The 17,500-nt window shown below is 37.0% G+C and overlaps 1 protein-coding gene across 1 annotated transcript in view; it reads left to right on the top strand.

Annotated features, from left to right (window-relative positions):
* The first annotated feature begins 1,484 nt into the window (after positions 1–1,484).
* LOC125037298 (dolichyl-diphosphooligosaccharide--protein glycosyltransferase subunit 2-like) overlaps positions 1,485–17,500 on the top strand; it is a 24,050-nt gene continuing 8,034 nt past the window's right edge. Inside the window, 16 exon segments of the mRNA XM_047630366.1 lie at positions 1,485–1,560; positions 9,092–9,279; positions 9,688–9,810; positions 10,210–10,358; positions 10,516–10,655; positions 10,904–11,075; positions 11,366–11,435; positions 11,636–11,763; positions 11,949–12,152; positions 12,511–12,715; positions 13,553–13,723; positions 14,354–14,467; positions 14,688–14,763; positions 15,054–15,103; positions 15,105–15,190; positions 16,145–16,243. Coding sequence (XP_047486322.1) covers positions 1,551–1,560; positions 9,092–9,279; positions 9,688–9,810; positions 10,210–10,358; positions 10,516–10,655; positions 10,904–11,075; positions 11,366–11,435; positions 11,636–11,763; positions 11,949–12,152; positions 12,511–12,715; positions 13,553–13,723; positions 14,354–14,467; positions 14,688–14,763; positions 15,054–15,103; positions 15,105–15,190; positions 16,145–16,217 — 1,959 coding nt within the window. The 5' untranslated portion in view covers positions 1,485–1,550 and the 3' untranslated portion in view covers positions 16,218–16,243.

The raw sequence follows: 17,500 nt of genomic DNA, 5'->3' as shown, positions 1-17,500 counted from the left end.
CTTCTATATACAGATATTGAAGTATGGCTTATTATACACATCATACTGCTCATTCACAAACCCGCGCCAATGTCTTAACTCTGCGCTGTACTTCTGGCCTCCACATCTGCACTTCCATCTTGGTACTCGACTGTGTCCCAAACGATTCTGCAGGTTTACGAGTAAGCAATATTGTTTTATGATTTCCTGCCTGCATTTCCGTTCTTTTGTATTATTTATATTTTTACTTAGTTAAATCGGAAATAAGCATGGGATTGACAACAGCAGCCCGCAACTACCTGAAGTACAAATAGCACAGGATAAACGGAGGAGAAGGCAACAATGCAATAAACAATGAAGCATTCTGTAAGATACTATCTCTCTGTTATCTTTGACAAACCTGAGGACAAAGGAGATGATGCTTGCAGGAATTCTAGCGTCTTCTAGTGATATTGTTACTATTGCTATTAATGTTGTTATTATTATTATCATTATTATTATTATTATTATTATTATTATTAACATTATTATAATTTTCGTTAGCATTATTATTGTTGTTGTTGTTATTATTATTATCATCATCATTATTTTTAATGTCAATATCATTATTGTTGCTATCAATCATCATTATTATTATCATTATCATTGTTTTTATCATAAAAAAAACATTATCATTATCATTATTGTTACTATCAGTCATCATTATTATTATCATTATCATTGTTTTATCATGAACATTACCATCATCATTACCATTATCATTATCATAATCATATTATCATCATCATGATCATCATCGTTAGCATTATACTCTTATATTATTATTTCATTGTTATTAATAACAGAAATTCGTATTAGTCTTACTATTACTATTACTATTATTATTGCTATCATTATTGTTGTTATTCTCACTATTATCATTATAGTTAGCTTTTTTATATTTCATTATTATCATTATTTGACATTGTTATGATTTAGGTTTATATGAATTCGTAAATAAAAAAAATATTTTGACAGATGCGTTGGCAGAAAGTTAGGCACATAAAAATAACAAGTAGATAAGCATCCATACAATTGGACCGATATAAGAAAAGTATATTTATTATATCATATACTTTTGATATCACACAAGGGTAACTGCAGATTATACGCCCAGTGAAAAAGATAATGGAAACGCTACACGTGTCCTGCCATGGGTCTCGGATCCCACTGAATTTGTCATGTCATCCTCATTATTACGGTGTTTTCAGATTCTTTGGTTTGGGTTATTTGAATAGATAATTATTTTGCATATATTTAAAATAATTAGGTGTGTAGTACTGATAAGATAGGCATACTGAATCAAAATGACGTTTGAAGCGTATGTAAACCTTTACTGATGAAAATGATTTTTTTCCTTGTATGTCAACATATGTGCGTTTTAAAAAAACATAATTATTTTTCTCTAACGAATAGACATCTTCAGCCCTTTATACAGCATAAAAGACATTACCCGAGCAAAGCACAGCGTTTACATACAGCGTCTCTGTCCAGTACGTCTGTTGACACTTCCATCGACAGGCAACAGAAGCATGAGACGAGGTAACATATTCGCGTATTTTTCACGTCTTACTGTAATATCACCCCTTGTTTATCAGTGTCAGAGCAGGGAAAGTGCGTATACACAAGCCGAGATATATTCGACGTACATTCTAGAGCGAAAATCCGTCAGAAACACCGGTTTATTGGAAGTCTCCGGGTTTTGTTTATGCGGACGCCGGCGAGCTCGGCCTCTGATTGGTCGAGAGGGACACGCAACGGCGCTCTGATTGGCTGCCGGTTAACATGGCCGATCTCGCGCACACCTTGCAAACCTTTTTACCCGAATTTTATGCCTTCGCGACCTTATTCGAGGCGCTGGGAACTGTCCGAGGCCCTTACATCCTCTAGAGAATACTGGACGAGGGTGGGGACATCCAGGAATTATTAGGGATTTGGTTTGTGACGTGTCGGCTGCGGAATCCGGTCTTTTTTCTCGTTATCGGAGGAGGTTGTGTTTGTCAGGGACTTTCGGTGTGAATTCCATGTGAAGTTGATTTGGTCTGCGCAGCCTGTTAAGCATTTGTTGTTGATGGAGATGAGTAAATGTCGGGCAGGTGAGAGAAAAACGCCTATTGATGCACACCTTGTATATTTTCGACACAAGTCACTTGTTTGATTTAGATAATGAGAAGGTAAAATATTTAAAAGCTAATTTGTAGTGGCCTTTAAATCGAACTATTTTTCATGTACTACAGATTTATATTCAAATTCATTGATTGAAGGTCTTGGGTCTTGTATGGGTAAATGTTACCGAGAGCGACGCATCCTCTCAGAGACTGTTCCAAAATCAGATTTTTTGTTTGTTTCCTCTACCCAACGATCTTGGGGGATGCGTGGGGAACCGGGGGTTTTGGGGGGGGGAATAATGGATGGCACTGGATGTCAAAAGGAACCTGCAGAAATCGAAGTAAGTGATTTATGAAACGTTAAAAAGTCGTTTTTTCGAAAACCCGAGCCAAATTTGTCCCGAAAAGCACAAAAAACGAAGGAAATCGGCCAGTGAAACTCTACGGACGCCCCGCCATCTTTGAAAGTCTACGGATTAACGCGCCAACTTTCGAAAAACTCTACGGGAATCAAACCCAACGCTCGGTAAAAAACTACGGGATTTCACATTATCCAGATCCCCTGTGGTAATCGTAAAATGCGTCCTAAACAATTAACCAACCTAACCTTAACCCTGTGGCTTTCATACACTATGATGTATATATTCCCTAGCCAGGGGGCTCTGCCCCCTGGACCCCCGTAGTATTATATGCGCCTAGCCGGGGGGCTACGCCCCCTGGACCCCCTAGTAATATACAAACCTAGCCTAACCTAGCCTAACCTAGCCTAGCCTAGCCTAACCTAACCTAACCTAACCTAACCTAACCTAACCTAACCTAACCTAACCTAACCTAACCTAACCTAACCTAACCTAACCTAACCTAACCTAACCTAGCCTAGCCTAGCCTAGCCTAGCCTAGCCTAGCCTAGCCTAGCCTAGCCTAGCCTAGCCTAGCCTAGCCTAGCCTAGCCTAGCCTAGCCTAGCCTAGCCTAGCCTAACCTAACCTAACCTAACCTAGCCAGGGGGCTACGCCCCCTGGACCCCCGTAGTACTATATGCGCCTAGCCAGGGGGCTAGGCCCCCTGGACCCCCGTGGCTTTAAGAATATACGATCTATATATTCCCTAGCCTAGGTGCTCTGCCCTCGGAACCGCCCAGGGTAAAACCAAATACCTGTATATTGCGAAAGATCGAACTTTTCTTCGCTTCCGTCTATGGTCCGAGTTCCTTGGTTTGTAATCACTTTTTCGACATTTGGGGCACTTGTTGGGCTCAAATATCAAGCTGAGATAGATGCAGATATCTAATTGTTCTATATATCCACTATACGGCCTTAAAAATGACCCGGAATCGACGCAACACTCTTAAAATGTGACACTTCTCACCGGTGTTTCGGAACTAATGGCGACTGACGAAGTGTCAAATCTCCCGGTGGAAAAACGCACATGCGCACATGGTTATTGTCCAAAATAGTGTAAATAATTACCACAGCACGTAAAAGAAGTATAATAAAAGTTAAACAATTCATCAAATACACGAATTCGGAAAATCAGACTCTGGTAATTACAAAATAATCGTTTTCACAAGCGCGTAGTAATACATGGACTACTTCGTAGATCGCAATGAGGAGTTACGCGTCACATTTGTTTTGGTCCTGGCAAGGTAAACATGGATGGGGACTTAGCCTCAGAGAGGTGCCCTGCAGAGCCTATTTTTGTCATTTCCCGGGAAATATGAGGCCGCTGCAGATTTAGTTGCATAGATTCCTACTCTATTTTTTATGCTCTACAAGATGGCAATGTCCAATTTGCTCTACCTCCGTGCGTCGCTCTCGGTAACATTAACCCTTGTATGTTCTGGGAGCTTGGACTGGTTCTTCATTTTGACAGCAAATTGTAAAAAGGCTGGTTTATGTTACCAAGAGCAATGGACAGAGATAGAGGGAAATGGACACTACCATCTTATAGAGCATTAGAAATAGAGTAATAAACAACAGAGGTACAGCTGCAGTGACCTCCTGTTAACTGTGAAGTTACAAAAATATCCTCTGCTTGTCTACAGACCCTCACACAGCCAGAGGTCTTAACTCGTATCTGCTGGCCTTGCCTATAGCCATTATAACAAACGGGCTCACCATGCTGGATATGGCTCTAAGCACCACAAATGTCGAGCGGAAAGTTCTGCTACATTTAGCTTATTCCCGGGCCAAATGGCAGGTGTTTGCCAAAAGTCACAGGATTTGGTGACACCGAGAGATTTGATATCATCATAGAGGGGTAAATGTGTTTTGTCATTTGAGTGCTCAAGGGAGTCCATAGAAAGGAGGAGAGGTTAGGTTTGAAATTTTGGGTATGCATGATAGCCTGATTTTAGGACTTTGTCTCAGTAACAAATACCGAATAGAGTAATAAACAACACAGGTACAGCTGCAGTGACCTCGTACCTACCACAAAATTATGAAAGTACTTGTTGCATCTGTCCACAACACCCGCACACAGCCAGAGTTATTAATATCCATTTTTTGCAAGTTGGCATGAAGTGCTAATAAAGTTTTGGGTTTGCATAGTAGCCTGGTTATGGGACACATGTTCTCTGGACAGTACATCACTCAGTAACAATTACCAAAGGGAGGAAAGGTTAGGTTTGAATTTTATATTTGCATGATACCCTCTGGAGGGTGAGTTGCTCTTGGTAACAAATACCGAAAGGCTAAAATATAAAAAAATGAAATAAAAAAATAAAAAACTTATTTTGCAAGTAATTGGTGGTGATGTTTAGACCTTTGCTGAAGTGCCGAAGAAGCAGGTTTGAATGATAGACAGGCAGCTGTCTTGTAATAGTGTTAGTTATCCCAAAAAGAAACACCCTTCCTTCTGTCCTGGAAAGTGCTAAACAGACTTGACAATTTTTTAGATTCACATAGCCATCCAACCTTGCAGTTATTTCTTGTTTGCATTATTTACATTGTAATATGCATGAATCTCTTGGTATTTTCCATTTAAATGGTACTAATGAAAATATTGGTATTGTTTACAAAGGGACCACACCCTGCTAAGACTTAAGTACCTATTATGCTAGCCACTCTTGGAAAATCCTCAATCTATATTGTGTGAACCATAAACCTCCCACATCCTCATCCAATTGCTGTATTTCCTTATCAGGGGCTCCTCTCCTGAACAAAATACTGTTAATTTTCCGAATATGACAATCGGGTCTTCCCTTACAATATTTATATCATCAGATTTGTCCTCGTGTGATGAGAACGAATCTGATGATAATCTCCGTCGGATTCTCTAGCCGACAATCTTGATGTGATTTGATAAGTCCCGATAGCAGGGGAGGGCATGAAGTAGATCAGGGAAATTACGGGGTAAAACAGGCTTAAATAAGCAAAATAGAGAACAGAAATGTGCAAAACAAGCACAAAAAACGCATAAAACCGGCAAATGAAACTCTACGGACATTGCCGCCAACTTTGAAAGTCTACGGACCGACGCGCCAATTTTCGAAAAACTACGGGAACCAAAGCAAAAAATCTACGGGATTTCACATGATCCAGATCCCCTGTGGTAATCGTACAATGCGTCCTAACCAATAAACCAACCTAACCTAACCCTGTGGGATTTATACACTACGATCTATATATTCCCTAGCCAGGGGGCTCTGCCCCCTGGACCCCCGTAGTATTAATTGCGCCTAGCCAGGGGGCTTTGCCCCCTGGACCCCCGTGGTGATATGTACGCCTAGCCAGGGGGCTACGCCCCCTGGACCCCCTTAGTAGTATATACACCTAGCCCCAGGGTTAAACCACAAACCTTTATAAAGCGAAAGATCGAACTTTTATGCGCTTCCGTCCGTCAGAATTGCTTGCTTTCTAATCACTTTTTTCGGCATTTGGGGCAGTTGTTGGGCTCCAATATCAGGCTTTGATTGAGAATAATGTCCATTCGTCCTGTATATCCACCAAAAGACTTTAAAAATGACACGGAGTCGACGTAGCACTTAAAACGAAACATTTCTCACCGGTGTTTTTCACTGAATGGCCGCCGGGACGACCTGTCAAATCTCCCGGTGAACACACGCATGCGCACAAGGTCATTGTTCAGAATAGCGTAAATAACTCCCAAAAGACGTAAAAAAGTATAATTAAACTAGAATAATGCATTACATACATGAATTCGGGAAAACAGACGCTAGTAATGACAAAATAAGCCTTCTCACAAGCGCGTAGCAATACATGGACTACTTGATGGATCGCAGTAATGAGTTACGCGTCACATTTGTTATGATCCTCGCAAGGTAAACATGGAAGGGGACTTAGAAAATGAAGGGGCCATCTTCTGTCTTCTCTGTCCTGTATCTCCCTTATTTTAGATATCCGAACCTATCACCATAGATGAAAAGTGTCTTACTTTTCGTCAAGGTATCCACTCCACACACTTATTTTACTGTACTTTTTGTGTGACATGCGCGGAAAGTTTTCCCAAAATACGGTCAATATGTAGAAAGATATTTTTTTAATTAAATCCACTGCTTTCAATGATTCTAGGTGTTGCTCCTTGTGCAAAAGAATCATTGAGGAGATATGATCACCATCTTTATCGACAATCCTGATTTGATAGTCCCGATAGCAGGGGAGGGCGTGAAGTATTTCAGGGAAATTATGGGGTAAAACTGGCTAAAACAGAATTAATACAGAATTAATACAGAACAAAAAAGCCTAAAAACAATGAAAAATAATGAAAACCGGACTGTCAAACTCTACAGACACGCCCACCATTTTTGAAAGCCTGCGGACTGACCCACCAACTTTCAAAAAACTCTATGGGCATCCAACCAGTCTCTCAATAAAATTTACATCCATAACACCACCAAAAGCCCCTTGTGTGCCCCTAGTCAGGAGGCTACACCCCTTGGATCCCCATGGTCATTAGACTAAAGGTCCTAACCCTTCATCCAACAAAACCTAACACCGTGGTATATCCAAGGAATATATACCAGTGGTCCAGGAGGCATAGCCCGTGTGGCATTTTATTTACACTATATGCTCTATTAATTTAGTAAATGATCGTAATAGTTGAGTCAATGAAAACCACATACCTTTATACAGTGAGAATGTTGATCTGTTTGTGTCAAATGTCGGAATTTTTAATTGCCCTTTTCGACATTTGGGACACTTATTGAGCTCAGAAATCAAACTAGGATGCTTACAAATGTATATTCTTTCTTCATTGCCACTTTAGTCTTTAGAATAACCCAAAATCGACGTAAAGCCGAAAAAACAAAACATTTTCTACCAGTGCTTGTCAAGGAATGGAGACTACCGGCACTGTCAAAAGACCCTGTCAGGAAAATGCGCATGCATAAACAACTGTATAAATAAATCTTAAAACCCAAAAAGGAAGTATAATAATAAAAAGACATGTTAAAAGCTTAAATATGGAAAAGCAAACACCAATTATTACCAAAATCTCCTTTTGGCAAGCGTTTAGTACTACATGAACTACTTGGCATATTGCAGTAACGAGTTATGCAGGTGTCTAGAATTTACCCTCGCAATGTAAACAAGATGAGTGACTTAGCCAAAATTGGGTGATCTCTTTACTTTTATTTGTTGTATAGCATACTTGGGATGCATTTGCACACACATTGCCATAGAAGAACTTTGGCTTGGTTTGTATTGTTCTATCATTTTATATAGGGTTTATTACCCAACTCTGCCACTACCTCATACTACATATTGTCCCAAAATACTACTGTTGCACAACTCTCATTATGAGCTTTCAAAAGAAGTATGGTTAAGCTAGGGCAAATAAGTGATAATGATATGGTAGAGGACAAAAAGATGCAGTCAAGAAGTAATCTCCAGACACCACAAATAAAGGAAAAAATTGCAAGAGGGGTGCTCACAGCTTGAATCTGTGTGGTACTCCAGAGTTTCAGCTCTATGCTGTCCATACAGAAGTAAAGACATTGTTTCCCAGGGGTATTGGGGGAAGATCCCCCCATCAACCCTCCCCTTGGGGAGTACCCAAAGGGCACTCCTAGTCATAACTACTTTGATTATTAAGTCGATTCTGTAATGTGGAGTTTGGGTCTGTCACTTGCAAGTGCAACCACACTAAAGATTTACCAAGATATTAATTCTCGATTGTACCCTTTTCTACATTTGTTGAACCAATTCAAGCTCTAGAATATGTGGAGAAATGTGTTTTGATCACAATACCATAGTACTGTAAGGTCCAGAAGCACATGCAATTGTTGCATTTGGTATGCCATTTGAGTGGCCAGATTATAAGAAAATCAATTTACATCTATATGAAATGTTTTAAACATTCAGTACCCTGGTATCCTACAGGTCCCCCAAACCTATGGGATGAATATAATGAGTAGTGTGTTACTTTATCTTCCAACATCTGGGGGGATGAGGGTGGTACCACCTTTACTCATACAGCCATGGATTTGATATACAGAAAGAAATTCTGACAATGTCTACGTAATCCCATGCTCAGGTCTCTACACCTCATGCCTCGTGGGTGAAATTTGTTTGACTCTAGCATACCCAGTTATGACATCTTAGATTGTTGAATAAATATTGTGATGTGGAATTAGGAATTTAATCATTTGCAAATGCATTTGTATTGTAAAGAATTGCCAAGAATATCAGTGAGCAGGTGAAAGGAGAATATACATTTTGCTGTTGCTTTTGCCACCATGACCACCACAATGCAGCTGTTTACAGACAGTGCACTATACATATGGACACTAAGAAGTATTGGAAGGTAGTTTGAGCTCAGTAATATATTAGATGATTTTTATTGTGTTTTAAGCAAGTAGATGTAAGGAAGTTAAAGGTAGTTATTAGAAATTGTCAGACAATTTTAAAATGATTATTGTGTATTGAGGCAATTGAGTATATTATATATTGTTTCTCAATATTTATTTACTTCTGTACTTAGTTGCTTTTCTGTCTTTCCTTGCAGGGGCACTGGTAATTCTTGCTCTCCTGGGGGTGAGCTCTGCCCTCTCCCCCTCCACATACCTCACCCCAGCTGACAAGGAGAGGCTGAAGCTAGTCCTAGACCCAGCGTGGTCTCTCTCAGACCTCGCACAAGTCCTTTATGCTTCAGCAGGCTACAAGCACTTAGGCCAGCCTATCCCCAATGAACAGGTTGGTTCCAGTAGTTGGTGTCTTTGTATACTAGGCTTAGGTTTGAAGTTTATTGTTATATCTGTAATATTTTTATCAATATAGCTGAAACTAAATAATAAATGTTCAGCAAAAGGCATAGCAAAATATGTATATATAGGTAGTAGAAACTTTTTGAAATGTGTTATTAACCCCTTAATGATGGGTCACGCTGATAGGCGTCAAAACAAAATGTGGCGTGCGGCTGTACGCTGCAGCGGCACGCTGCCATTGATTGCCAGAGCATAGAGTTTTTTTTTGTTTTTTTTTTTAGTTTTAGTTTTAGTTTTAGTTTTCACCTGTTACCAGCTCTTCTAGTTGGTAACTAGAAGAGCTAGTTACCAACCTTATATAAAATCTTGATATATGTGGTTTTGTTTCCTTTTTCAGGGAGTGTGCAATTTTGTCAAGAGCTCTGCTGGTGATGGAGCAACAGTCGAAACTCTGTTTTTGGCTTCCTCAGCTGGCAAAGCACTTGGGTGCCCTGTGGCAGCCACTGCAGCCTCCAAGCAGGTTTGTTAATCTATAGGAGGCATAATGGCATAGCTGTTTTTATGTTGAAAGCCAAGATGATAGAAACCCTATTATATTTGTAGTTGTGTGCATCTTACATGTAGATTTAATACAATAATGGTTAGTCAAAAATATTTTTTTTCTGATGGCATAAAAAAAAATACTGCTAGATTATAGTAGAGTATGATACTATGATCTTTTTTATTTTAAAATAGGGATTCCATATAGAAAAATATTACATACTATGGAGTATATAGTGGAATACTTATTTTGTTTGTTCTTGTATGTTTGCCTGCTTATAAATGTATAAATAGATTACACAAAAATATAGATGTCCATATACTTACTCTTTAATGTTTTATTTATACGTTAATACATCTCTTTTGTACATGAATACAGGCTGTAAGTGATGCCATCCGAGAAGGGGCCTCTCCCCTGGAGCTCTTCCATGCTGTCACTGCCGCCACAAATCTTGGGGTTGAGGTAGATGTTGCCAAGGTCTTGAGGGCCACACAGATGGCTCTGAAGAAGGATGACAGCGTCCTCAGGTTAGTGAGATGTTATTTGCTTACAATGGAAGAGAATGGGAAATTGTGATGCAGGGAGGGTAAGAGAATTGAGAATTTGTGACGAGAGAAAAATGAAAGGTATTGAAAGTAGATGTTATATAGATTTTTAAAAAATTACTTGATTTTTTTGTTACAGCTTGGGCTATGCCTTCCACGTTGGGTCTCAGCTCCGCGGGGAAGTCAGCAGCATCTTTGAGAGGATTGAGGATGCTATAGTTCAGGCAGATGAAGTTGATGGGCGGATGCTGCAATTTGAAGGAGGATTATCAATAACTGGTCAGTTGAATCCACCCTCTCTTAATTATCACACTTAATTTGTTATTTTCCAGTTTAGAGAGAGGATTAGATATACCCTTGACTCTTGGATTTTAAGGATTCGTAGTACTCCTAATAATATGAAGATTCTCTCGTATTTTTAAGCTTTACCATTTCAACCTCATCCTTATACACCGATTCCCTGTTCATTCACTGGCTTACTCTTTGGCCACACACTCACCCACTCACTTTACCTCTTCCCTCCCCAGCCCTGGTCTTAAGTGGTGCCTACAAACTGGCTGAGAATTCAAACAAGGCTCCACCAATCAAGCCTGACCAAGCTGTCAAGTTTGCCAATTACCTGATGTCCCGCAAGTCTGTGCAGGTGCCCAAGGGGGTCTACTACCTTTTGGAAGCTGTGTCAATGTTCACCAGCAACAGGTGAGGATGTGGTGGTGATTTTTTGAGAATATCATATTAATTGGTCCTATTTGCAAGGAAAAATAAAATATAATAGAAAACACAGCCAGTTCATTCATTGTAAGGAACAACAGAGCAGTTGATATATGTTTTATGTAGTGTAAAGGGTTCAGAATAACTTACCACCAAATGTTATAATATGGGGTATAATAAGCACAGAAATGAAGTAATGACACTATGTACATGAAGTGATAGATCTCTATACTGTTTCATCACCATTGTTACTGATTATTTCATTACTGTTTTTGTAGGTTCCATATCCCAGTTGCCATCACACTGGCTAGTAATGTAGCAGTTAGTGCTGATGCTCCTCGTGTCCAGGTATGTCCTTTGGGGTAACAGCATTTTTTAAATCTTTTACTGTTGTCAAAAGTTGTATATTAATTTTCTATTATTGTAATTGTTTTTATTACTTAGTGTTGCTTTTATAATATGGTTTTCTCTTCATACATTAATCCTGGTATTTTTATGTCATTGGTAATTTTGGCCTACTTCTCATTCCACTATCCCTACTCCCAAAGGTACGTGTAACAGACCTGAAGGGCAGCAGTCTTGGTTCCCTACGTGTTGTTGCAGATTCTGCCACACGTGACTCGGATGAGGTTGTCATAGTGTCCAAGGAGGAATTGTCTCCACTTGCTGGGCAAGAGTAAGTTTTGTAGGTTATTTGGATCACACTATCAGAGGATAAGTTGAAATTGTTGTATGGAAAAGTGATACTTTTAGGTATAGGAAGCAAGTATTTACTAGATTGTCTATTTTCCCATCCTAGATATGTTAGATTCCCCTTTCCTCTTTCAGTGCCAAATCTGAGATTCCCTTCCTTTTCCACAGCGGAGTGTATGAATTTGATGTGATGTCCCGCCAGCCAGAGCGAGGCTTTTACCGCCTGGTGGTGAGCACCGTGACCTCTGATTCACGCCTGGTTGGTCATATGGCTGCTCAGCTTACCTTTAAGGTTCTCACAGCCATCGATATCCAGGGTGTAGAGGTGGGAACAGCTGACTCCGACCGCTCCACAGCCCCAAGCCTACAGAAGTGAGTAGCCAGAGTTGTTTTAGGTTGGTGTAACTGGTTGTATTGTCAAGACAGCCTCCTCTTATATTTTATTTATTTATTTATTTATTCTGTATTTATTTTTCAAAGAAATCCTTATGAAGTTTTTGTTCAAGGGTTATGTTGCCTGAGTTAAATTTTTTGAATGTTTATGAGGCTACAAGTAAAGTAGGAGTACATTTCAAATACTTGGATTTATGAACAATTTGGAATAGATTGAATATTTTTTTCTATTTACAAAAAGCAGGAAAGTGATCGAAAAAAATTGTGAAAATTAACTTCAGTGCTTTATAACCTCAATTGTGTAAAAGCAATGTTTGATTATTTTATTTGTTCACAGGTTGGCTTATCCTAATCAGCTACCTAGTGAACTTGTAGCCGACCAGCATCAGCGTGTGTTGCTGCGTTTCATTGTGCGGGACCTAGCATCAGGACGTTCAACTGAGGTCCATCAAGCCTTTGTCAAAATCACACACATTGAGTCCAAGCGTGAAATTATATTTGTGGCTGAGACAGACTCTAATGACGTCTACAAGTTTGATATGGTTAGTAGTTCCCTTTGTATTTAGTGACTGTTTTATTTGCTATTTCTGATGTTTAATACTGAAATTGAAATGTTAAAGTTGGTATTTTCATTATTACAAACTAAAATGTACTTCTGAATACCTATCTCATTGATGTAAAATTGCTGGATTTCACACCATGGACAATGTCAAATTATTAAAGCATCAATACTTTTAAAAAATCTGAAGTACTACATTTGCCTTTCTTCATTATCAGATGATATATTACACACCAGTAGTCTTGATATCTAAAAATTCTTAAATTTCATATTACACTTACTACACTGATTTATTTTTAATTAAACTAGTAAGTAATAATATGCAATGTTATTCTTATAAGCAGAATCAAATTTTAGCAATGCACAGCCATATTTGATGTTGAGTGAAGCAAACTTTATCAGTTAACACCACTTTCTTTATACAAATTATGGCTATGAGCAGCACAAAACTACATTATCATAACAAATTTACTAAAGATGTTATTCAAAGAGCAGAGTAACAGCTATCACTGAGTTTGGGCACTTTAGCAGTTAAAGTTTAAAGTTAAATGATGATGTTTATTATTGTTCATATATTTATAAGACTGACAATGTTGCAATGTTTCATTTCTGTAAGACATTTGCACCAGAACAGTCGTGGTATCTTTTTATGGAATAGGAGATTTTGGTTGATTTTTGGGGAAGGAAAAGCTGTGTTAATATGAAATATGATTTGCAGTACAAGATAATTATCTAGTCAAAGATGTTAATCATGCTACAAACAAATAAGTTCGGCTTTACTTGGAAATTGCTAATGCCCATTCTTTCTTCCTCTCTAAAGGATGTCAGCAATAATGTTAAGGAGTTTGGTGGTGTTAGTGGCTCATACTCAATGGAGCTGATCATTGGTGATGCGTCCATCAGCAACCCAACCCTGTGGCACATTGGGGATGTCTCCCTTTCCTTCCCTGAGGGCAGTGTGTCTACCCCATCCCAGGACTACACCTACAAGGTTGGCCTATTGCTTTCGGTTGTTTATAGTAGATTTTTTTCCTTCTTCCATAATATTGTGTGTTTATTTATTTTCTTTGATTTGTTTAATAATTATTTGCAATATAAACAGTTACTCTTTTTCTATGTAGAGTAAAGGGGAAGGGACATGAAAAGATTGAGTTAAAGCTTTAAATCTTGGTTGTAATTATAGTGAATATTGCAAGTCTTAACCCATTGGCGACGGGTATAGAAAGTTAAAAAAAACTACGCTCTGGCGAACTGCAGGCAACGCGCCGACTTTCAGTGCGTGAATTCGGTACATCAAGCCAAATCATTGCCTCGGGGCGCTTTGGCGCGCCGCCGCGGCGGAGAGCCACACGCCACATTTTGGGCATATTGTTATGACGCCTATAGGCGTGACCCGTCGCCATTGGGTTGTTTATGTTGGAATTACAATTTGACAATGTGGAACTTATGGGTTTACTGAATAATTGGTATTCAATATCATGTGTTCATTTAGAGTATATTTTTAAAATAGATTTCAAAGTGTACAAGAATGAGCCCAGAAAATATGTTGTAGACATAGTCTCCGAGAAAAGGAGAATGCTTTGCTTTCAATGACGTCTCTTAATTATATTGGTTGTTTCAGGCTCGTCCAGAGATCCAGCATGAGTTCCGCAAGCCTGACCCTCGTCCCTCTACCCTTGTGTCCCTGACTTTCACCATGTTGTGTGTAGTGCCTCTGTTGCTGCTCTTGGCCATGGTGAGTGGGGGGACAGTGATATCTGCATATTTTGTGCTCAATATTGCAATGTGTAAGATAATTAGGCTTTTATATCAAGAAATCATGTGGAAAAAATAGATTAATTTTTAAAAAGTGTGTATGCACGCATGCAGGCACATATTACTCAAACTCATCATACTCAAATCAAACTTGTATTTTTTTTTTTATAAGTATTTTACATTGATCTCTCTTATTACAGTGGGCAAAGCTTGGCGTAAACCTCTCCAATTTCCCTGTATCTATGTCAGCAATTGCTTTCCACGTTGGTCTTGCAGGTAAGAAGTGATATAAAAATGTATTTACATTTATTCTTCACTCACTGAATTTGTATGAGTATATAGTCTCAGGATCCAAATTATCATGCTGGAATGCTATTAGCTATTTATGTAAACTTGTACCTACTTGAAAATGTGTTTACTTTTGGAGTAATTATTTGATTTAAAATTTAGCAAAAACACCATGGAAAATTCACCATGATTGTCTTTCATTTTGCCATATATATATAAATAATTTTTTTGTTTTTTCTTTTATATTGACATCATTCTTTTTTTACTATTTTTAACAGCTATTATGGGACTCTTCTGCTTGTTCTGGCTCCAACTAGACATGTTCACCGACCCTTCGCTATCTGTTCATGGTGGGCATCGTCACCTTCTTCTCAGGGAACTCGATGCTGTCAAACATCGCAGCTAATAGGAAGGAGTGAGTATCGGCCTCCCTCTGGCCTGGAACAAAGGGATGTGATATTGTAAGGGGAAGCAGTGCATATCAGTCTTGGGGCTTGGACTGAAGGGTTTTGATTTGAAAGAGGATGGTGTGGAATCAGTTACAGGGGGATTGTAGTGCTTGGATAGAAGGTCAAGGGATTACAAAGGGAAAGGGTTTGGAAAGAAGGGAGGGATAGTTTACAAAGCTTCAGAGGGAATAAGTTCAAAGAGGTGGATTGTGTAACCAAAGAATTGTAATGAACACACTTGCTGTTTCTCCAGCTGTTCACAACTTATGGGGTCGAAGAGAGTCATTTAAATAATTGTATTACCAACAAGCAGAAGGGTTTTCCTTTCAATATATTCTTGGAAGTATAAAAGCATTTTAATCAATTGGGATAAATCAAATCTCTTGAAGGAATATGTTGGGCCGTGTATACTGTACTGTTTATGCCAGGAAGAATTTTTAATATTTTATCTTTAATATTTGTTTATTTTAAATTTGGATTTGATTCTCTTCAGTTCTTAACCTTTGACATTTTATCTTAATAATAATTCAATCTCATACCTTTCAACAACGAGAGGGATGATGTGAAAACTGTCATTGTAGAGTAACTGTATAATATAATAGAGAAGGCAGAGTATCTCATATGATAGAATAGAAATCAACTTTATATTAAAGAACATTTAGAAACACCTAAAATAACTGGCTAGTAATATTTAACATACAACGACTACAGTGAAATAGTACTTTGTTATTGATTATATTAGTATTGACAATATAGAACCCAAGATGATAGATAATGAAATCAGCTCCTTTTATTTCTAGGCAGAAAAAATACAGTAATACATATTTTTTGAAAGAGTAAATTAACATAGAATCAAGTCCCTTGGGTGGGGTAGTAATGAACCAAGAATAATGACAAACATCTCTCATTGGGGGTTACAGGCAGGAGGTGAAGATGGTGTATGGGCCGTACTACAATAAATCTTACAGGTTTTCGCAGAACCAGCAGAACTAACTCTCAGCTTTAGGGTTTCGGTGAAGGTACCTACAAACCTGGAACGCACAAGGCACTCCTAGCATTTAGTCTCTCCAACTGGAATGCTTCTTATACCATTGATTAGAAACTCTGGTAGTCTCGCTTATCTGACAATGCTTAACTAAAAGATAATTTTATTTCTGTAATTATTTGACAATAGCCCAAAAACTTGGTTGCTGTTATTTACTCTGTTTTCCCACACTTTAATAATTTAACATTCTCTCGTTCTTGTATTAACCATGTTTATGAAGTGCAGTATCCTTGCCTGTGAATTGCCAGGCATCACAAGACTGCTTAGGATATTTAGCATAGGGAAATGTACATCCCTCTTTTTACTATTAATTATTTTTTCATGTGCATGTTTTCTTGTAAGGTTGAAAGAAATAACAGTATGTTGTACTACCACAAGGTTTGATGACTTGCATAATTTTAAAGTAAGGCTACTAAATAGTCTTTAACACCATTTATATATGTTTATATATATATAATTTTTATATATGTTTATATATATGTATATATATATATTTATATTTCTATATATATATTTATATATATATATGTAGTATATAGTATATATATATATATATATATATTCTATATATATATATATATTCTATATATATATATATATATTCTATATATATATTCTATATATATATTCTATATATATATATATATATTCTATATATATATTCTATATATATATTCTATATATATATATATATATATATATTCTATATATATATATTCTATATATATATATTCTATATATATATATATTCTATATATATATATATATTCTATATATATATATATTCTATATATATATATTCTATATATATATATATTCTATATATATATATATTCTATATATATATATATATTCTATATATATATATTCTATATATATATATTCTATATATATATATTATATATATATATATATATATATATATATATATATTATATATATATATATTCTATATATATATATTATATATATATATATATATTCTATATATATATATATTCTATATATATATATATATATATATATATATATATTCTATATATATATATATATTCTATATATATATATATATTCTATATATATATATATATTCTATATATATATATATTTTATATATATATATATATATATATATTCTATATATATATTCTATATATATATATATATATATATTCTATATATATATATATTCTATATATATATATATTCTATATATATATATATTCTATAT

This window comes from Penaeus chinensis, chromosome 23 (assembly GCF_019202785.1).
Source record: "Penaeus chinensis breed Huanghai No. 1 chromosome 23, ASM1920278v2, whole genome shotgun sequence".
NCBI lineage: Eukaryota > Metazoa > Arthropoda > Malacostraca > Decapoda > Penaeidae > Penaeus > Penaeus chinensis.
This window is presented reverse-complemented; position numbering and strand designations above follow the sequence as displayed.